At 51.4% G+C, this 22699-nt stretch overlaps 1 protein-coding gene across 2 annotated transcripts in view; it reads left to right on the forward strand.

Annotated features, from left to right (window-relative positions):
- Window positions 1-268: 268 nt before the first annotated feature.
- DNAJC6 (DnaJ heat shock protein family (Hsp40) member C6) overlaps window positions 269-22699 on the forward strand; it is a 41001-nt gene continuing 18570 nt past the window's right edge. The window contains exons 1-4 of one of the 2 annotated variants that reach the window (XM_042030919.1): window positions 269-400; window positions 20347-20497; window positions 21271-21320; window positions 21410-21558. In XM_042030919.1, coding sequence (XP_041886853.1) covers window positions 304-400; window positions 20347-20497; window positions 21271-21320; window positions 21410-21558 — 447 coding nt within the window. In that variant the 5' untranslated portion in view covers window positions 269-303. Of the gene's footprint in view, window positions 401-8736; window positions 8939-20346; window positions 20498-21270; window positions 21321-21409; window positions 21559-22699 lie in introns of those variants that run through there. The other variant, XM_042030918.1, reaches the window with a different exon arrangement.

Here is a 22699-nt window from a genome sequence, read left to right on the forward strand (position 1 = left end):
ACAAGCGAAAGAAAAAAAAAAAACAAACAAGGGAAAGGAAAAAAACAGAACAAGGGAAAGAAAGAAAGTCAAGGGAAAGAAAAAAACTCGAGGGAAATTAAAAAAAAACCGCCCTGCTGAGGTTTGCGCTGCAGACTCCAGATCCCACTCCAGGCCACATTTTAGACGATGTGATATGTCTGCCTCCATCCCCATCCTTCCCTGAGTCTCTGTAATCCCAAAAATAACCCGGGAGCGGCACGCAGTTCCCAGGCAGCGGCGGCAGCAGCGCCCCAGCCGGGCCGGGAGCCGGCCCCGCCGCCGATGCCGGGCGGAGAAGCGGCGTGCGGGACACGGCCGCGCTCGGCAGCGCTCCCCGCAGCCCCCGGCAGCCGCAGGATGCACGGCGCCGAGCAGCAAGGTAAGGAAAAGCTTCCCGGAGCCCACGGAAAGGCGGCGAGAGGGAGCGCGAGCGAATTCGGGGATGTTGTTTACGGCCCGTTTGTGCTGAGTAATTGGGGAGGGCACGCTCGCATGCCGGCATAAAGCGAATTCCCTGCTTTCCAGCCGGTTATGTAATAGGGCTGAGGGAAGGGATTGCACCCGAAACAGCTCGGCCGGGCAGGGAAGGCGAGCTGCTGGGATTTGGGAATGTACACCTGAGCATGGAGTGTTGGATAACCCCGGGCGCCGCGATTCCCGGTAGGGACACGGACACCTCTTCTTGCACCCCAAAATAGCGGCTCGTGCTTCTAGGGCTGTCTGGGAGCTCTGCGGGCATATCGAATGGAAAGAAGGGGATTTTCAGGCTAAAATAATAAGTGTAGGTTCTCTGTGGCCGGAGCTGGACCTCCTGCAGGAGGGGGATTGGTGGAGATGTCAGCACACGAACGCTGCCATCCAATGCTGATCCCAGCCTTTCCCTGCCAGTCCACCGGGAAGCTGACCTTCAACCCCCCCCCCCCCGCGCTCTCTTATGCCGAGGCAAGCACAGAGCTTTAAAAATCCTACTTCGGGCCAAAAAAGAGCTAAAATCCGTAGGTAAATGCAGACATCGCTGCCTCGGCTTCGGCGCTGCTGAGGCGGCCCCGGGCGGGCGCTCCGGGAGGGGGCGGCGGGGCCGGGGCGGCCGGCGGAGCCTCCTGCTCCCCACGGCTCCAGGTAGGTGTTTATCCCCCCCGGCATCCCCACGGCTGGAATCCAGCCCGTATTCCCTGTCTGGCTGCTGGATTTGTGCCTGTCATTGCCACGGTCCTGTTTTGGATACTGCCAGGGAGAGGAGGAGGAGGAGGAGAGGGAAAAAGAGGAGGAGGGTGAGGAATATTTTGGGCAGACCCTCAGGTCTGCAAACTCGCGACTTTATTCTCCTTCTGCAGTTGGACCAGGGCCTCCATCTTCTGCTATCCCTCCAACTGTGGATTTCTCTTAGTCATAGCCTTCCCCGAGGAGAAAATAAAAAATAAATCCCATAAAAGCAACGCACGGAGCGATTCCGGCGGCACAGGCGGCGTGACGGCAACCCCGGTGCCTCTAAATTTAGCCAGCCGTGCCACAGCCGCCTTGCTTGTGATCCCAGGAACGTTCCAGCTGAGGGATGCAGCATTCTGGAGTGGCTGCAGCCCTTAAGGAGGCACCGGGTTTGTCCTTGAGCCGGGTTCTTGCCGGCAGCGTGAGCGCCAATGTTTAATTGCTGACCCAACTAATCCCTGCTGCAGCCTAATCCCGGGGCCTCCCGCCGCACCCGGCGCCCGCCCGCCCTCAGAGGTGCAGGTTTGGGGCAGGATTTGCTCAAATCCCTCCTGCTTTGCTGGAAAAAGATGGTGGAAGCCCTGGGGGTGCGTGGGAAAGAGAGCTGGTGGATTGTAGGGTGGAGAGGTTGGTAGCCAGAGGTGTCACCCAGGTTTTGGGAGGGGAATTGGGATGCTGGGGCTCAGCCCTGTGGAGTTGGGATTTACCACGTCCCCAGCTCTGCTCAGGGGGCTGGAATTCCCCTTGGGAAGGGAATTTGGGCTGTCAGCACAAGAGGGATGTGGCAAAGGATGCAACCCATCCATGGCGAGCATCCAGACCCAAAGGGGTGGCTGCTCCTCTCCCAGAATCCCAGAATCATTCAGGTGGGAAAAGCCCTCTGAGATCATCAAATCCAACCATTAATCCAGCTCTGCCAGAGCTCCAGAGGTGTGGGGATGCTCCAGAGATCAGGAGATGCTGGAAACCACTAGAGCTGCTCATGGAGTCCCACAGCTCTCAGATTTTTGGGAACATGGTCTGGAAAATCCAGAATTCTGTGGATGTAGCAGGCAGAGATACTGTAATTCCCATAAAAATTGGATTATAGAGGCTTCTTCAGGGGTGCCTAAAGCAGCCATGGGAACCTCTCCAATTAAAATGCCATAAATAGGAGTTTATTATTTATATGCAATGATAAATAATTAATGTTTCCCACTAATATTTCTAGGATGTTAATTTTTTACAAGAGGTTTAGTATTTTATTATAATTTTAAATATTGTGATGCTGAACTATAAAAGTATTTTATGAGCTCTTACAGTCCCAAAAGTGGATGAGGCCCTGTTTGATGGAAACAAACAACATATGGATTTCTTTCTCTTGAATAACTCCTCATCTTGAGCAGCCAGAAATAATAAGGATGGGAAATGGTATCATTTAGATCCCTGAATTGTGGCTGGGAAAGGGAGAGATGGAGAAATTGGGGATGCAGGACAAAATCAGGCAGAGAGACTGAGACCAGGGGCAGGATTTGCTCCAAATCCTCTGAAACGGAGTTTTTGCCATGCCGGAAAATTTGCATTTATTCCCTTTCCCAGACCATGCTTGGAAGCAAAAAAGCAATGATCTAAAACCCGTTTGAATTCCTTTTCCAAGTAAGAGTTTTCATGGAAAACGTTGCTGGAAGAGCAGTTTGCTCTCGGCCAGCAGATGTTTCTCTGATGTCTGTGAAGGGTGGGATGCAGCAGGCTCTCCCTCCCATCCCTCCTGGCATTCCCTTCCCACCCTGCCAGCTTTGGGAAGGTGCTCACTCCCCACACAGCTCCCAGCCTGGGGCACACGGTGAATTATTTCAGAGCCATGTGGTTCAGAGCAGCCCCTGCACTGGCACTGCCTGCTGAGTCAGCACTCTCCAGCTCCGTGTCCAGGGGCTTTTCCATGGATTCGTGTCTTGGAGGCATTCCAGGAGAGCATTCCCAGATGGGTGACCACTGAGGGGCCCACAAGAGGCTGATGCAGGCAGTGCTGAAGTGGGGTTTGTTGCCTGTCCTGGTGGAAATGGTCACCAGGAGAAGGGTGAGGGACCATCCCAGCCCGATCCCTGCGCAGTTTCACGGGGATGGGATGTCCCCAAGGACCAGGCTGCTGGCTCCTGCACCACTGAATTTTCATGCAAAGCCATGGAATCCTGGAATGGTTTGGGTTGGAAGGGCTTAGAGCCCATCCAGTGCCAACCTTGCCGTGGGAAGTGACACCTTCCACTATCCCAGGCTGCTCTAACCTGGCCTTGGACACTTCCAGGGATCCAGGGCCAGCCACAGCTTCTCTGGGCACCCTGTGCCAGCTGAAATCTCTTCCCACACCAGTCTGGGTGTGTCTCCCTTTGAACCACATCCCAGACCTCAGAGGACCACATGGATTGAACCAGGATCTGGGAGAGAGCAAACGCAGCCCTGTGGAGCCTGCTTGAGGATCCCTTTGGAAAAGATGATCAATTAAAAACCCAAACCAAACTGCCTCAGTCAGGGGTGATGCAGGACCTGTAAGTTACCATGAACTGAGACAAAGACAATTTTTTAGTGTTTTATATCAGCCAGAGAAAAAAAGCTCTCATAATATAATTTTCCCTGTTAGTTTTAGGTAAAAACTGTGCTACCAAATTTTGGCAGAAAGTAGGACCACCTTAATGGGCTTGTACTGGGTTCCTGGCCCACCTTTCTGTGCTGCCAGACCCCTCTGTATCTCCCCACCCTGGGCCTCTTGAGGTCTCTTAAATATCCATCCAGGATAATCCATCCCAGTGAGGCTTGGAGTGAGAACACATCCCCTGGACCGTTCCTCCACAGGAAAGCCTCACTCCGTCCCTCCTGAAGTGAAGGGAAGGCAGTGGGTGGCAGCCTTCAGCTGTGATTTCCCTCTGTTTTCATGGAAAAACTGATTTCACTGAGGGGTGCTGGGTCAGAGCTACCTGAGAGCCACGACCTGGCCATTTTCATGGAGTTCTGTGCTGCTGGAGCCTGACCCTGAGCTCAGCAGCTGCAGCTGATGCAACCCCACGATGACACTTGGTTGTATAATTTTCCTCCCTGTTTTCCCCACCAGCCATTTTCCAGTGCAAACAATAGCCAATGCCCAGATTTTCCTCAGGATTTAACCACTTCCCTCACAGTGAATGGGAAACGATGAATAAACAGCACTTAGGCCGCAAAATATCTGAGTTTTACCAAAATACCTGATTGTGAATGGCTGTGCAGCCTCTGATTTTCCAACATTTTGCAGGCTGGGGACTTCCTGAGCCAGCATTTCCTGTTTAATGGCCTCTTATAGATCCACTTCACATCCCTTTCTCCTCTTTCTTTGTGAACCATGTACATTTTTAGCAGCTACAGCAGCCCTTGGCAAGCAGCTCCTCACTCAGCGTCGCTGAGGAGACAGGCAAATCCTTGAATACTCCAAAACCAAGTCCTGGGCTGGGATGAGTAAGTTGTGGATCATCCCTGACAGCTTTTTAACAAGACTGAAAGGCAAGAAATAAAAAAATGTGCTGACACAGCACCGTAGTTAATGGGTGTGCTCGCACAGGGAGGAAAGGATGGGGGAAAAAAAGATACTGAGGGAGTGAAAACCTTGTCACATCCTAAGTCATCCTAAGTGTCATCCTCAGAGGGGACACTCCAGCTGCCAGCCAGCCCTGAGAACTGCGCTGGGTCTCACTGCTGCAAAGGCTCTGCTGAAGGTTAAGTTGAGTTTAACACTTAAACCCAGCCCCAAACCACCTCAGAACCCTCTTTGCTTTTTGTCAGAGATGAATGAGACAGACAGAGCCAGTTTGGAGGCTCCTGAATACCAGGGAGGTTAAGAAGGGATTGGATCATTTGATGCCCGTCTCTGTTCACCTGGATCCTCACAAACCATCCCAGTTTTCCCCCTGCACATCACATCCCACACTGGGAATGTGCTCTGCTGCCCTGAGGGGCCACGGCTCAGGGGCAGGCTGTGAGCTCCTTGTTCCAGGCAGGGACACACCATTCCCTCATCCAGAGGAAGGAGCCATCCCTGACTCCAGGCTGAGCACCACTGATTTATCCCAGCACAAGCCTGGACACTGCTTCAAGAAGGAATTTCTGGCTCTGAACCGACAGCCTGGGCCTGTTTTGCTGCCACATTCCCAGGGCAGTGCAGGGGGATCGATGCTCCTGGCACTGCCCAAGGGATGAACGGAGCTCAGACGGGAGGGCAGGAAAGGTGATCCCTGTTGGGCAGGTCACAACACACAGGAAGGTGTCCCTGCACTGGGAGGTGAACTCTGAGGTCCCTCCCAACCCAAACCATTCCATGATCCTGTGATTCTGTGGCTCCACACCTGGGCTTGGCCTTTGTGCACAAACACTTTGTGCACGGGGAGCTCAGCCTTCCCAGGGGAGTGACTTGGGAACAAATGTTCAGTATGGGGGGGTCTAAGGGTATTGCTCCAGGTGTTCAATTAATTTCCAAGATCTATTTGCAATTCTAGCCAGACTCCCCAGTTTAATTGTGCTCCTGAAGAAATAAGGGTGAAATACTTCACCTCAGCTGTTCAGCTGATGGGAGGAGAGGAGCAGAAAATGGAATTGCACCTCAGGATGGTTGGGGCTTGATTACAGCTACGAAGAGAGACTTTAGCCAGGAGAGGCTGCAACCCAGACAGAGAAAAACAGCCAGAGGTTGGCAAATCAATTTTTTCCAAGGTCAGGAATGGGGAGAGTTTGTATCTCTTGAGGTCTGGACAACACAAAATCCTCCTTAGCATGTTCTTAACATCTCGCCAGCCCTCGTGGCCCCTGCCAGCCTTGCCACTCAGCCAGGGCACCTCAAAGCTGTTACCAGCCACTGCTCAGCAAAGGAATATTTCTGAGGGGCTCATTCCCTACCTCTTCCTTTTCAGTTCTGAAAGTCATGTGCAGTTCAACATCTTTTTTGATTTTGGGTTTCTTTGTTGTTACAGCATTTTTTATACTGTAGATCTCCAAAACAGAGAAACCACGTGGCCCTGCTTTAGCCCAGCTTACAGGGAGAAGTGAGGGAGGGTGGAATATTATTTTATACGTTCTTTTCAGCTAAACTTCCCACTGGGTAAGTGCAGCTTCACCTGAATCCCACAGGATTCCCTAATCCCATCCCTCTGTGTTTGTACAAGCAAGGGTGGGACTTTGCGGTCGTTTCCTCCTCCCCCGTCTGCCCCAAGATCCCCTGGAGTGGCTGCTCTGTCCCTTTGTGTTTTGCAGAAACCCCTTTTTCCAGGCTGGAGCTTCAGGCTGTGGTGGTGATTCCTCTGTGATCCCCCAAAAGCTGGGGAAAACATGGAAAGAAAGGAATTAATAACAGATTCAACAAGAAGCAGCAATTTTTTTTTTCCAGAAAAAAAAAGCTGAGGCAGATAGACCTTGGCTGCTCAGCAGTGAGGGAGTGGCTGCTGGATTGAGGACATGGAATTTGGTCCAAGATGAGCCTCTGGAGCTGATGGATGCAGGCAGCAGAGCCTACAGGTGATGGGTTTTAGGCTGTGCAGGGTCTGTGTCGTGCCAGGTTCCTCAGCTCAGTCCCTCCAGAGCAGGAGGGTTTGAGCACTCCTGGAAATGTCACACAGCCTCCACGTGCCTCCTCCATCTGTTTTTGATGTGTTTGGGCTCTATCTGAGCAAGCAAAAGAAATGAAAATTCACCTGCACCCCCCAAATTTCCCATTTTTACTATCCCAGAGCACAGGAATTGTTGTATCCTAGACTGACTAGGAGAGACTGACAGATGTGATCCCTGCTAATGGTCATAGGCTCCTGGAATGGTTTGGGTTGGAAAGGGCCTTCAAAACCATCTTGTTCCAATTCTCTTCCACGGGCCCAGGGTGCTCAGAATACACAAAATGGCTCAGGAAAGGTGTTTATTTTTATTTCATTAACTTGCTGCTGGTGGGTGCCAGGAGGGAGGGCCCCACCCCTGCTGGCCAGTGTTGCAATCCATGAATTGCTCCACACAGACCAAAGTATGGAGGGGGTAGAAAACACAACCCCAACCCTGAGTTCAAGCTGTTCCTGCTGCTGACAGGGAGCTGCTCATGTCAGGTCAGTTCATCTTTGGTTTGCTGCTTGTAAATCTGCCGGGGTTTTTCTGGGGAAATTCTGGGTCACAGATGTACCTTGTCTGCTCCGTAACATGAAATCACCGGGGTTACATAAACAATAGCACATGACAAGGTATGGCTGTACCAGATGTCTGCTGCCCTGGAGTGCTCAGCAGGAAATTTCAGCCAAGTGCCAGGGATATTTCAAGGTTTGGGTGTTGCTAGACAAGTGTTCGGGATCAGAGAGTCCCAGAATTATTTGGGTTGGGAGGGAACTGAAAGTTCATCCAGCCCCACCCCCTTGCGGGCAGGGACACCTTCCCCTGTCCCAGGGTGCTCCAAGCCCCGTCCAGCCTGGCCTTGCTTACTGATGTCATTGCTTTAGAAGCAAAGCTGGGCTGGTTTTTGAGCAGAGAATTTTCCTTTCCGCAAGAGGTCGAAGGCATGCTCACGTCTGTTTGCTAGGGCTTCCTTCTGCCTTTAGTTCTCCTTAAACTACAAAGAAATCCACTTAGAAGAGTTTAATAGTGCTCATTTCCTTTGGAGCATCCCTCAGTTCCTGTGTTCTGTGCAGAATGAAATTATGATGTACAAGCCCTGGCTGAAAACTGCATCTGAGCAAGGCACAGCTCATCAGTTGTTCAGGGCCACAGTCTGGCTTGGTCCAGAGTCTGTTTGCATGGGAACAGCCAAAAATAGATGGGTGACAACAACAAAAATGGCTTTAGCAGTCGGTGGCACTGCTGGGAGCCAGCAGTTTGGAGCCAACAGTGGCACAAACCAGAGCTTGGGATGCTGATGCATCATCCCACCAGGATCCAGCTCCTGGGATCCCTCTGGTTACCCGCCCACACGCAGCTGGGTGTTCCACTGGCCCAGGGATGCTCCTCAGGATTTTGGAGGCTCGGTATGGAAGTGCTGTGCCACCCCTCCTCCTCCAGCCTGCAGCGCGGGCTGTGCCAGCCCCTAACGCGGTGACCTTGGAAGGAACGCACCTTTCCCCGGAGTGACACAGAGATCTCGGTGTCAGGCACCGCTTCCCGAACCCATCCATGGCCGCGCAGCCCAGCCCAGCGGGATGCGCCGGGATGAGAGGGATCCCCGCCAGAACGCAGGGACAGCAGCCCGGAGAAGGGAATGGTGTGGAGGCAGCACTTTTAGCTCGCTAAGGGCTCGCAGCAGCCGGCGCTGGGGCAGCGCGGAGCCGCTCGCCCGAACTCCCCCATCGCACGCTGCTCCTGCCGGGCGCCGCGTCCTCCCCGCCCGCTTCCGGCGGCTGCGGGGGGGCGGCCGCGCTCCCGGCCCGCCCTTCCCCTCCTCTCGGGGCGGCCGGAGCCTCGCCGCGCCCTCCCTCTGTCCCTCCATCCCTCCTCCATCCCTCCCTCCTCCCTCCCTGCCTCCCTCCCTGCCTCCCGCGGCGCCGGAGCCGCTGCCCGCCCGGCTCGCCCATGAGCCTGCTGGGGAGCTACCGGAAAAAGCCGGGCAGTGACGGCTATGAATCCTTGCAGCTCGTGGACAGCGGCGCTGAGCGCGGCGGGGCCGGCGCGGGGCCGGCGGGGCCGGGCCGGAGCCCCGGGCGGCAGCAGCAGCAGCCGCAGCCCCGCGCCGACGGCGGCAGCACCATGGACAGCTCAGGTACGGCGGGGCGGGGGCGGCCGCGCACCGGGAGGGCTCGGTGGCCCCGGGGCGGGTGGCCGGGGACAATAGCGGCCCTTTGTCCAGGCGCGCCGGGATGGAGGGAGCCAGCGCCGCAGACTCCTCGGTGCTGGCTCCTCATTCCCCCCCCCCTGCAAGAGATGAAGCGTGTGCATGAGGTAAAATGGATGGAGCGCTCTGGGATCTTTCCCCCGAGTGACTGAATTCCCAGAATTGTCCTGAGTTTTTTTGTTTCCCCGCCCTCTCCTCTAAAAGGCGCTCATCAAAGTGAGTTGGATTAATTCTGATGGATGATGCGCTGCATGCACCATTTTTTTTTAATCAGGGAGTAAGGGACCAGATGGTCTTTATGGCTGGTAATGGGATAGAGAGCTCTTCACCTCGGAAGGTTCAAATTTGCCTGGATAACCAGGAATGGAGAGTGCCCATGTGATGGCTTTGAAGGGATCCCTCGGAAGGGACTGGCTCTGGTTCTGGTTCCTTACCTGTGCCCATCCCCAGGAACATCCACAGCCTTTGCAGGGAACTTCTGAAGCCCAGACCGGTGCAGGGAAACACCCTGGGTGTTTCTGAGGGACCACGTTTATGTCCACCCATTATAGCAGGGTGGTCTTGCAGCATGGAATCACGGAATCATGGAATGGTTTGGGTTGGGAAGGACCTGAAAGATCATTTTGTGACAACCCCCAGCCACGGGCAGGGACACCTCCCACTGTCCCAGGCTGCTCCAACCCAGCCTCAGACACTTCCAGGGATCCAGGGGCAGCCACAGCTCATCTGGGCACCCTGTGCCAGGGCCTGCCCACCCTCACAGAGAAGAATTTCTTCTGTAAATCTGACCTAAATTTCACCTCTTTCAGTTTGAACCCTTTACTCCTTGACCTATCACTGTAATTCCCAGTGAAAACACCTGCACTGTTCCATGAAAGACAGGGCTGGGCCACAGGCACTCCACAAGCACTTCAGACACAGCATCTTTTTTTTAACCTGGTAACCTCTTCTTGAGGGGAAAGAAACCCTAATGAGCCGTGGCTGGGCTTGGGCAGGGAGAGCCCTATATCAGATTTTATCTCCCCATTTTCTCTGATGTAATAAGAGTCATAAAATCCTGGAATGGTTTGGGTTGAAGGGACCTTAAATCCCATCCAGTGCCACCCCTGCCATGGGCAGGGACACTTTCCACTGTCCCAGGCTGCTCCAGCCCTGCCCAACCTTCTTGAACACTTTCAGTCATGTTTTCCTCTTTCCCTTTGCCATCTGAATTTCCTTCCAAGATCTCTTTTAGGCTTGTGTTTGTTGGTTTTTTGGTTTTTTTTTAATAACTTTTTTTTTACTCCCGAACTTCAGAAACATCTTTGAATTTGCTGCTACAACATCTCTGCTGCAATTGCCTGTAATCACAGGCTGTGCCAACAGCTCCTTACTCACAGTAGGCTGCTGTGTTAGAGTGATTTGGGTTCTTACAGCTGCTGGGATGGTGAGATGCTGCAGGCAGGGTAATATCTATTATCAGGCCATTATCTGGATGAAATTCCTGGAAGTGCAGGGACCAGAGGCATCGGTGTAGTGGGAGGTGGTGGTGACACCCAGGCAGGTGTGGGCAGGTGCTGGGGCTCCTCTCGAGCCTCATCCTGGGCTATAATTTGAGTGCAGCTCCATTTGGGTTTCTGGTTTTGCTGAGCAAAAAAAAAGTGCTCATGGACAGGCAGACAATACCTTTATTTACAGGTTTTCTGCAATATTCAGCCATTTCCACTCTGCAGCTGCTCTGGTTCTAGCCCAGAGCATTAAATTGTATTAATGGCCTCTACCAATTTCCAGGATGTTCTTCCCAAACGCATGGGCTGGATCAAGGGCTGGCTCTGGGATTTGGGAGTTGATTTTTTTAGGGATCTGTCTTAGCCAGAGTTTGCTTCTTTCAATTTGCTCTCACTGCCTAATTTTTACAGGTGCTCTCAACAACACACCTGGCACTTGAGCAGCAAAAACCTCAGGCCTTAATGTGGCCCTTGAAATCTATTTATAGGATATATAAATTTTTTTTTTTTTTTAAATAACCTCTTTATTTAATAAGGACTTTTTGGTGGTTGTTCCAAAACCTTCACATGAAATTAAAAGAATTTCTGTGTCAACTGTGATGCTCTGTTCCAAACCTGAACTCCACACTTGTATCTCTCTTGTTCATCTGAGCACTTCAGGCTGATAAATTCCTAATTTCTCCCAGCTCACTGCAAAGCCATTTTTCTTTGCCAACTATGAAATTACAGCAGCTTAAAGAATCAAATCCAGCCCTCAGGTGTGCTGGTGATTCCGAGTGATTTGGTAATTGAAGTTGCTCCCAAACTGAGGACGTGATTTATCTTTCACGCAGTCTGCAGATGGATAACTGGGGACAAGGATTAGGGAGCAGTGTAATACACAGACAGGAAAATAAAGTGGTTGGGATTTTGGCTTAATCGGAGCAAGGAAAGAACCACCACCCACCTGCATGTGTGTGGTTTGTTTTTTTCTAATAAAGAAAATATTTATAATATAAGTGTTTAAGAGTCCTCCCAATGATGCCAAAGTTGAAACTCCCAAGGTGGGCAGTGGTTGAGCATAATTCAGTTGGGAAAAGAGACTTGAATTCCTCAGGAAGGAGAAGGGTGGGATAAATTCCATCTCAGGGAAGGGAATGTGCTGCTGGGTTTTGGTGGGGCAGGGGAATCTCCACTCTGTGTTATTCGGTGTCAGACCCTGAAGGTGAAATCCTTGAGGTGCCCTGGCCATATCCAAGCTCGTTATGTCCTTCCTTCTTTTCTTTCATGGTTTTAAATGATGGTTTCCTGTGGGGCGGAGCAGCTGCTGTTTGCAGTCGAGGAGGGGAACAGTCTGGACTGACAGCCCAGTGTCACCAGCACTGGGGGACACTGGGGCACTGGTTTGTCTGTCTGGCAGGGTGATTGCAGTGCTGCAGCTGAGCAGAGAATCACGGAATCATTAACGCTGGAAAAGTTCTCTCAGGTCATCGAGTCCCACCATGCCCAGAACTGCCAAGGCTGCCACTGCCCCATGTCCCCAGGTGCCACATCCACACGGCTTTGAAATCCTTCTGGGGATGGGAACTCCCAGCACTGTCCTGGGCAGCCGTGCCAGGGATGGAAAGCCCTCTCAAAACCCTTTCTAGGAAGAAATTTTCCCCAAATAGCCAATCTAAACCTCTCCTGTGCAGTTTAAGGCCATGTCCTCTCCTCCTGTCCCTGTTCCCTGCCAGCAGAGCCCGACCCCCCCGGCTGCCCCCTCCTGTCAGGGACTTGTGCAGAGCCACAAGGTCCCCCCGGAGCCTCCTTTGCTCCAGCCTGAGCCCCTTCCCAGCTCCCTCAGCCTCTCCTGGGGCTCCAGCCCCTTCCCCAGCTCCGTTCCCTGCCCTGGACACACTCCAGCCCCTCAATGTCCTTGTCAGCAGGGGCCCAAAACTGACCCCAGGACTGGGGGACTGGGACAGGCAGTGCCCTGCTCCTGCTGCCACATCTCTGGGTGCAGGTAAAGACCATTTCCAATGAAGTTAAAAAGCTGAACAGTCAAACCTTTATCTTCTTTCCCTTCACATAGAATTTCCTCTGCACCTGGGCATATGAAAATGCTCTTTGCTCTGTGGAATATTTGTGTGTGGGTTACTCGTGAGCAATTCTAGATGGGTGAGGATTTGTGCTGAAGGCAAAGCACTGGCAATTCTGGGGCAAATTGCTGCTGGTTTCACTAAGGGGGCTGTGCTTGCTGTCACCAACTCCCCTGAGCTGAGGAACTGAGCTCCTGTTTGGTTTTTCTATTAATTTCCTTAAACTAATGCAAAGTATTAGATCTTTGAGCATCCTCTCCTAATGCAGATTTGCAGCCTCATAAACACCTCCTTGCAAGGAAAATAATCAGTGGTTGCAGCTTTGCTCTTAACTCCCAAGTGCTTCTGTTTATTGGCTTAATATTTTTTTTTGGGCTGGTGTTGCTCAGAGTGAAAAGGGAAAAGAAGCAAAAGCCAGGAAGCAGAAGCACAGGGTTGCTGCTGGAGGGCAGGAGCTCCTCATGGATGGCAGGGAGCTGGCACTGAGGGGTTCCAAGGGGCTCTCTGAATCCTGACATAAAATCCTGGAATGATTTGGGTTGGAAGGACCTTAAAGCTCATCCAGTTCCACCCAATGCCACGGGCAGGTACAGCTTCCACTATCCCACGATGTTCCAGACCCATCCAGCCTGGTCCTGGGCACTGCCAGGGATCCAGGGGCAGCCCCAGCTGCTCTGGGCACCCTGTGCCAGGGCCTGCCCACCCTCCCAGGGAACAATTCCTGCCCAATCTCCCATCCATCCCTGCCCTCTGGCACTGGGAAGCCATTCCCTGGGTCCTGTCCCTCCATGCCTTGTCCCCAGTCCCTCTGCAGCTCTCCTGGAGCCCCTTCAGGCCCTGCCAGGGGCTCTGAGCTCTCCCTGGAGCCTTCTCCTCTCCAGGTGAGCACCCCCAGCTCTGCCAGCCTGGCTCCAGAGCAGAGGGGCTCCAGCCCTGCAGCAGCTCCAGGGACTCCTTTGGACCATCCCTCTGGGAGTGCAAACACAGGGATGGGGGATCTGGCCTGGGAAATTCTATGGAATGATGCAGTAACAGGATCTCACAACTCCAATGGGATCTCTGTTCCTGTTAACAGCCAGTTCCTCTTGCAAGTGCCCTGGATTGGGGTGGAGGTCTGAGGGTGGAGGGAACAGAGGTTCAAAGAGAGACCTGAGCTGAACCTCACAGGACACAAAACACCGCGAGTTCAAAAACCAGATTCCAAGAAGAGCATCTACGCAGAGCTGCTTTTGTCTCTTTCTTTTTAACTTGCTGCAAGTGCTCACAAGATGAGAACCAGGCAGTGAAGAAGCCAATTTATTTGGGTTTTTGCTGTGGCATTCAATTCTGCTTTCTTAGCAGCTGGCTGAGCATTGAAAGAAGAGGTTCTAGGAAATAAGATATAAAAGTAACAGCAAGGATAGATGTTAGGAAAACCCTTTCTATGCTATTCTGTGGTGTTTATAATCTAGATAAGATAGAAAAGAGCTTTTAAACAGTTGGGGCATAGACTTGCTTGTGCTCTGCGCTTCCTGGGGTGGAGTAACCACGAAGGAAAAGTGTCTGAAAGAAATTGCAAGTGGTGAAATTGAGATTTCTTGAACTGTTTTACACTTGCAAACATAATGCCTTGTGCTCTGGTGATTCCTTTTGACTGAGTCAGAAGAGAGACATCTCCATGTCACTGGCACGGGGACAAAGGCCCGGGCTGACAGTGTTGTCTTGTGTTCCCTGCTCGCTTCATTTTCAAACGGGGAGGTTCGGTTTAATGACTCTTTTGTTTGGTTGGTGTGTTTTGGACACTTGAATGATTTGGTGTTGGCAGGAGTCTTGTCTTTTTTTAGTTGTTTTGACAGGGAGGAGAAGCAGAGAGAATGTCGATCAACTTCAAAGACAGATTTTGTGCTCTGTGCTGGTGGCTCAGTATCGGGCCTTGCCTGCATCCTGCTCACTGTAGGATGAGTTTCATGAGGGGAAACTTTTAACAAATTAAATAAATCTGGCAGGTACTGGGTAGTAATTCCCCTCCTCCCCTCTCAATATTACTATTCTGGTAAAAAACAGAGTAAAACCCCCCTTTTGTGGAAATCCTCCACACTGACGGTGCAAGCAGCATTCCTTAGTTTCCATTTCTCAAGCAAAAGCACAAATACCTTAATTCTTCAACTTTCCAAGAAGTTTACATTTAAGCAGCCTCAAACAAACCTTTGGATAAAAAGCCTTGGGCTCAGGCAATGTTAGTTCTGGAATTTAATCACAGCAAAGCACAAAAAGAGGTTCTTGAGCTTCTCTACCCTAAAGTTTGCTGCCGGAGGCTCCGAGTGCTTCCCGCAGGAGGTCAGGGACCCTCCGCTGCCCAAGAGCAGCACAGAATCATGGAATTGCTCAGCTTGGAAACGCCCTCTCAGACCATCCAGTCCAACCATACCCCACCACTGGCCCATGTCCCCCAGTGCCACATCCACAGGGATTTTAAACCTCTCCAGGGATGGGGACTGCGCCACTGCCCTGGGCAACTGTGCCAGGGCTGGAGAGCCCTTTCTGTGAAGACATTTTCCCAATATCCAAGCTAAACCTCCCCTGTTTTTAGGCAGTTTCCATCTCTTCCAGGCAAAAGGCCTGGATGGAGCAGTACCAGTTAAGTGCTGGAAAGCTGCAGTAGAAAACCCCAAACAACAACCTCATGAGCAACAACCCCTTGCTCAGCTGAATAAATTATTGAAGATGTCTCGATGCCAGGGATGCTTCTGTTCCTCATGATTGCCTGATTAGGAGAGAAATATTCTGGCTTTACCCTTTGGATGAGGGTTTGGAGTGACAGGAGAAGGGGGAATATCTTCCCACTGCCAGAGGGCAGGGATGGATGGGATATTGGGAAGGAATTGTTCCCTGGGAGGGTGGGCAGGCCCTGGCACAGGGTGCCCAGAGCAGCTGGGGCTGCCCCTGGATCCCTGGCAGTGTCCCAGGATGGGGCTTGGAGCAGCCTGGGACAGTGGAAGTGTCAGGATGAGGGAAACCTGGGCTTGGGGGTCTCAGCAATGGTTTCATCAAATGATCAAAGCCTGTTCTGCTGCTGAGGTCCTGCAGTTCTGCTCTACACGTGTTTTGCAGCTTGTTTTTATGGAATTACTCTTTAAGATATCTGTGCCCAGCCTTGTAGGGAACCTAACTCTAGCAGGAATCTGGGACAGTGGAGGAGGAGGGGACAGATGGGACTGGTAACAAAAAATTAGGTAAAAAACTCAGTGTTTAGGGTCTGTGTGAGTCTGAGGAACTTCCCAAATAATTTCAGTAGGTTTTTTTCCTGTGAATACCCCTTTATCACTGTTTGAGTTGCCTCTGCTGGTGGTGATTTGTCTCCCAAACCACCACCCAGTGATTACTAAAAAGTTGATGTGACTCTGACACTTGGGCTATGTCTGATACGAGACAGGATGCAAGTGTCTGTAACAGCATTGATGGTTTAGTCTTGGTTTAAATATGGTAAAGCTCAGCTCTCCAGAAGAAAAATATGTGCTGGAAGGAAGGTTTGGGCTTCAGGGTGTGAGACTGTGCCCTTAAAACATAACTAGAACCAGAGAATCACAGATAATTTGGGTTGGGAAGGATTTTAAAGCCCGTCTCAATCCAGCCCCTGCTGTGGGCAGGGAACATTCTACGATCCCAGGTTGTTCCAAGCCCAGCTGGCAGATGAAGCCCTCGGATCTCTCCACTATTGATTATCACTGGATGCAGAGGAGCCACTGCCCAGAGATTTGCTTTTGAAAGCTCCTGCCACCCCTCCCCTGGACAGGGAAGGTTAAACTCCTCTTTGCAATCCTCTGAAGGATGGAATGTGGGGAACAGCAGGAGCTGGGAATGCAGAGGGTACCTAGGGACGTGGATTCCCTGCTCTGCCTGGGTAATTTTGCACCCAGCACCCCTCCATCCATGATACGCCCTTTAAAGGATGCTCCAACCCTGTTGTTGCAGGAATTCCTGCACCGGGGCTGCTCCTGCTGCCATGCAGACCCTTCCATGCCGAGGGAAAGCGTTGAAGTGTGCTCTGGAGTTGTAGCAGCCTGGCTTGTCTCCCTGAGCGCTGGTGGGAAAGCACGTCCCACACGAGGCAGGCTTTGCTGGGAGAGCTGGGTGTGGGAGGAACGTGAGCTGTGCTGCTCCTCCGCTGGCTGCTGGGGGGGAGAGGCACAAACAGGAGCTGTTTTTGCTGAGTGTTCCTTAAAAACAATCCAGGCCTTGTTGCTGAAGCCACAACAACAGCGGCTCCACTTTGTTCAGAGCAGGGAACTTTAAAAGGGCCGTTTCTGCCAAGGCACAGGGCAGCCTCCACCTTTATCTTAGGGGATAAAACAAGCAAAAAACCCTTTTTTCCCCCCAAAAAATACTTTGAGGGGAGGAAAAAGGCTGCAGCAAGCAAATAAAACCATCTAGAAATGTGGAATTTGGGACACAAACACAGTTTTTCCTCATTGTAGTGCCTGACTCTTGTGGTACTACTGGAAGAGAATTCAGAGGGGTATTTAATACTCCCAAAGGTCTTTTTTGGGAAGGTGGGAGATGAAGCTTTAATGCTTTCCTACGTGGAATGGGGAGCTGGAATGAGATGGTCTTTCAGATCCCAAACCATTCTGTGATTCCAGGATGAGAAACAGGGAGTATTTAGCTCTTTCCTCACTCCATCCCTAATGAAAGCACAGGCAGCAGCTTCCTGAGCAAAAAAAAATCTCATTTGACATTGAAGATTCTGTTACACATAATCTGGGCAGACTGAGGGAAACCTGCTTCCTTTTGTATGGTTTCATGTCTGCTTTTTGTCTGCCCTTCCCTGGCAAAAAGGGTCTGTTCCCTCCTCCTAAGCAACCTGGGAAAGGCAGCACTTCTCTGCTGATCCTCAATTTCCAGGCGTCTTCCTTTCACCTCCCCTCTCTCAGGCTCAGAGTTGCTTCATCAGCATAAATATTCAGACTGACAGAGCCTTAAATGCCTTTTAAATGTCGGCTGGTTTCCCCCTGGGATCTCTGGAGAGCTGGAATCCAGGCCCTGTGGTTGGGAGGGTTTGTGGCTTTCCTGGGGGGGCTGCTCAGGGACCTCCCCAGGCAGACGAGGCCTCTAACGTGCAGATTTTGCAGGGAAAGCTTCCAAATCTGGAATTTGTCGCTGGTTCCAACAGCGAGCACCTCCCTCAGCTGGTGGCAGGGTGTGAGCCTCTGTTGCTGGTCACTCTGGGAGACCTCTGGCTGCAGGTGGTGGCTGCTGGTGCCGAAATTTCCCCATCACTTGAGGTCACGCCTGTTCCATTCACCCATTTCTGGCTCCAACCCCCAAAATTTAAAGCAGGATTGGTCTAAATGTCTTTGTTTTTGAGAATAAGCACAATCACTGCTCGTGGCACTGCAGGGTGCAGGAGGAGGGGATATTTCCCTCCTGGGTATGTGGGTTTTTCCCTCTCCCTGGGCAGGAATGAGTTTCCTGGCCTGGCTAATCCAGACGTGGATGGCTTTGCCACCCTCAGCTGCTCCTGTACAGAGCACATCCCTCTGCACTCCCCTGGACCAGTGTTCTCTTCCAAAGCTCTCTCTGCCTTGGGAGAAGTTCTCCTCCTGCACATCCTTCTCCTGATCCTCTGTAAAATTAGCACGTAAGCGCTTTAATTAAGATTTCTACTCTCTCCTGCTCCCATCATGTCAGCAGGGGCTCCTTCAGCTGAAATCCCAGTGCTGAGGGTGGACCAAGACAAGAATGCTCCTTCCTGACACATGTCAGTTTTGTAAGGAGGTGCAGCAGGTTGTTGCTGTGTTTGCTGACTGCTGGAGGTTCATTCTGAACTGTCCCTGTGTTCAGAATAGTCCAGCCTGGCCTTGGGCACTGCCAGGGATCCAGGGGCAGCCCCAGCTGCTCTGGGCACCCTGTGCCAGGGCCTGCCCACCCTCCCAGGGAACAATTCCTTCCCAATCTCCCATCCATCCCTGCCCTCTGGCAGTGGATGCCTTTTCTTCATCATCCATCCTTTCTGATTCTCTGCTTTAGGGGACATAGGAGACTTGGAATTGACTCCTGCTGCTTCTCTTAGAAATACAGTGAAAGTCTTGTTCTCTCTGTTTCTCCTCCTCTCTGCACTTCTGAAATCTTCAGATTGATTTCTAAAGATTTTAGGTTTTCCATACTGTCAGAGCCCTTCTGTTGCTCTCCTGCAGCATTTCCAGCTGTAAGAATTTGCCCAGTGCTGTTGAACCTCTGATCCTTTGTCCTCCTTTCCCTGCTCCAAGCTACCACGTTTCTGCCTTCCTTTCCTTTAAAAGCTGACCTGCAGAACTGAGAGCCCCTTTTGAACATCTCCTCCTTCCACCCCTGGCTCTTCCAGCACAGAATAACATGAAAACAAACTTTTTGAGGGGACATGAAACACTGATTCCACACTTGGAAGTCAACAAGCTTCTTTGATTTTTTTCCTTTCTCTCTTTTTTTTTAAATCATACTCACAGCAAGTTTGGCAAAAGAAATATTCCTGTGCCTCGAGGAGGCACCTTCTGTTCTGAAGCTGGCAGAGGGAGTGTAGAGGAGAGGTGGCCTCTAATTTTACCAGTCTAGGACCTGGATCATGTGGATCGTGACCACACCAGGGCAGCATCACCTTCCCAGTGGAATCTCCAGTTTAAAGGTTTATGGATAGCTCCCTATGGGTGAGGCTGCCCGAGAGTGGGAGGTGCATTTGCAGTGAAATTAGCATTTTATCATCGAATTGTAGAACAGTTTGGGTTGGACAAATTTCAGTCAAGAGACAGCTGGGAGGACTGCCCTGAAGGATGTCCCATGGAGTAGGGAGAGTCTTTTTCTCACCCCTGAGGAGGTGGTTGTTGGTTGTGATAAGAAAATCAGCTGCTTTGGGCTGGGTTGGAGGTGAGGGAGCTTAGAAGCATAGAATGGCTTTGGTTGGAAGTGACCTTAAAGACCACAGAATCCCAGAATTAGTTAGGTTGGAAAAGCCCTCCCAGACCATCGAGCCCAAGCTGTGCCCCATCCCCACCTGGTCACTCAGGAAGGCCTGAACACCTCCAGGGGTGGGGACTCCAAACCTCCCTGGGCAGTTCCAAGGCCTGACCACCCCTTCCATGAAGAAATTCCTGCTGATGTCCACCCTGCCCCTCCCCTGGCCCAGCCTGAGGCCGTTCCCTCTCCTCCTGTCCCTGTTCCCTGGGAGCAGAGCCCGACCCCCCCGGCTGCCCCCTCCTGTCAGGGACTTGTGCAGAGCCACAAGGTCCCCCCTGAGCCTCCTTTGCTCCAGGCTCAGCCCCTTTCCCAGCTCCCTCAGCCTCTCCTGGGGCTCCAGCCCCTCTGCCAGCCCTATTCTCTTCCGTGGACATGCTCCAGCACCTCAATGTCCTTCTTGGAGTGGTGATCCCACAACTGGACATAGCCCTCGAGGTGAGGGCCCAGCAGAGGGGAAGAATCCCTTCCCTGCTCCTGCTGCCACACAATTCCTGCCATGGGCCTCTTGGCCACCTGGGCACACCTGGCTCATGTTCAGACCACCCAGTTCCATCCCCCAGCTTAGATCTTGTACCGTGTTGTCCTCACTGTGCTGAGACTGAACATTCAACCTACACACAGTGCTGACAGTTCTGAGCCCAGCTGGCAGGAATGAGCCAGCCCTCATCCCTGGAAAATCATGGCTTTGAGAAGGAAAACCACTTTCCCCCGTGCTTGACATGCAGCAGAGCACAGGAATGTGTTTGGTGTGGACGGAGCAGAGGGATTGTCCGGGATTTGTTCCCAACAAGTGACGCTGGCTTTGGTTTTGCTGTGCTTGAAGGTGCCTCGTCACCAGACATGGAGTCCAGCTATGGGGGAGGCCTGCTGGACATGGTGAAAGGAGGAGCAGGGAGGCTCTTCAGCAATCTGAAGGATAACCTGAAGGATACCCTGAAGGACACCTCCTCCAAGGTCATGCAGTCTGTTGCCAGGTACAGTACACCTGAAGCAGGAAAGTCCGGGAGCTGCAGAGTGCTGGTGCCACTGAACCAGCACAGCACAACTCCCAGGGAATGAGGAAGGAGGGGAAAATCCCAAATGAGTTCTTTGGTTCTGTCTCATAATTGGGGTTTGGCCTCAAGGAAGAGGGAAAACTCAAGTAAAACAATCTAAGCTTCATAGTGAGCATCAGCATCCCAAAATCTGGAAAATACCTGGGAAAGTGGAGCACCTGGTCTCCAATTCCTGGAGGATTCCCTGTGGGGTCCTTCTAGTTAACCACCACTTGAATATTTTGTCACTGAAACCTGGCTGGTGTTGATGCCTCTCCTTGCTGTGCAAGGATGTTCCCAGCCCTAAATCCACCTTGGAATGGAAGAAAGGCTGAGGTGACTTTGCTTTGGGGACTCTCCTGGCGTTGTCCCCCGTGCCCACCTCCGAGGGATAGGGATCTACAAGAAATTAAGGAAATGTAATGCATGCAAGACCCCAGAGAGTTTGAGGGATCTGCAAAGTGCAAACTGCAGGAGATTTCTCCTGGAAACTGGCACTGAAAATTAATGACAAAAGGGAAAAGGGACTTTCCTTGCAGGTTTTGCATGCAGTTAATTGCATGTGGAGAGAGGGAGGCTGGGTCACTGTCTGCGTCTTAAGAATTCATTTGAAGATGATTTTTCCTTGTGTGAAAAGTAGACTTTTCTGGGAAAACACTCTTAATGTGCTGCTAAAGTGCCTAAATTCTGTCTCCTGCTTTGTCTCCTTTTAGTTACACCAAGGGAGAGCTGGATATTTCCTACATTACCTCAAGGGTCATAGGTAAGCCCTGCTCCATGGGGAAATACAACCTGTAGTATCCCATAATTCCATAAACACACACTCATCCTGGCCTCTCCTTGCTTTCCCAGTGATGTCTTTTCCTGCTGAAGGCGTGGAGCTGGGATTCAGGAATCACATTGAGGATGTCAGGACGTTCCTGGACTCCAGGCACCCCGACCACTACACCGTGTTCAACTTGTCACCCAAATATTATCGCAGTGCCAAGTTCCACAACAGGGTGAGTGCCTTCCATGGGGGAAAATTCCTTAGGAAAGGGGGCACCAGCTCCTGTTGTATCCAGAATTTAAGGTGATTTAGGAGTTATAGGTGTTTTTAAGCTGCTGGGGTGGGTTTGGGGTTTTAGCTGTGACCACAGGGATTAAAGAGCTGGAAAGTTCAGGGATCGTGTTCATGTGAGGAGCCTGGCAGAGTGAAGGGCATTGCACTGAGCGGGCTGCAGAGAAATAAAGAATAAAACAGTGTTAGAGCTGCTCCTACAGCGTTAGAGCTGCTGCAGAGAAACAATAAAATGAAAGGCCTTTGGAAGAAATTGCCAATAGGAGAAGGGAGATTATTTCCTTGCAGTTGGGCCCTAATCAGGCAGGAGCCCTCAGCAGGCAGAGCACGGGATGGAAATGGGATCTGAGGGGCATTTTGGCTCTTGTGACTTTAAAAAGCCACCTCCACTGCCTGGCCCAGTTTCCCTCTCCAAAATCGGAGTAGCATCAGGAGCACTGTGAGGCTCTGCTTCATTAATGGCTTTCAGAGGAAATCTCTATGAAATGCTGCTGCTGAAATGCAAGATTAGATTTAATCTTTCTGAAAACTTCCTGTTCTTTCCCTCTCCCACAAGGGAGTGATGTGTTTGGTACCTTTTTTAAAAAATTTCTCACTTTTTGGTGCCTTCAACCCTAAAGGCAGCAGCAGTTGCCAGGTTTCACCCTCAGTCAGGGTAAATGAATCTAATCTAAGCCTAATTTAATTTTCATTTGAGGTGTAGCTGAATTTATCTTCAGCAATTCTGATCACCAGAAACCACTCACTGATACATGAAGCAAATTTCTCAGTGGCCATCAGTAACCAGACTTCAAATATGACTCAATGAACAGGGAAGACTAATTAAGAGACATTAGGAGCTCTGAATCTTCAGTCTTGATTGGTTTTGGTGCATCACTGATGCTGTTTGTGGGTGAAAGATTTATCTACTTCTGAAAGCCCAGCATTAAAGGTCTATTGCTGTATGAGCTGGCCATAACTCTTGAACCCCTGGAATTATCTCCCACCCACCCAACACTCAACAGGTGACTTTTAATGTCACTCTCAAAGCAAAACTCGGTGCTTTGGAATCATTGCCTTGACTCACACAGGAAGAAAATAAA

Source organism: Corvus kubaryi, unplaced genomic scaffold (assembly GCF_017639235.1).
Source record: "Corvus kubaryi isolate FWS band 111438036 unplaced genomic scaffold, C.kubaryi_AGA036_p1.0 37334, whole genome shotgun sequence".
Classification (NCBI taxonomy): Eukaryota; Metazoa; Chordata; class Aves; order Passeriformes; family Corvidae; genus Corvus; species Corvus kubaryi.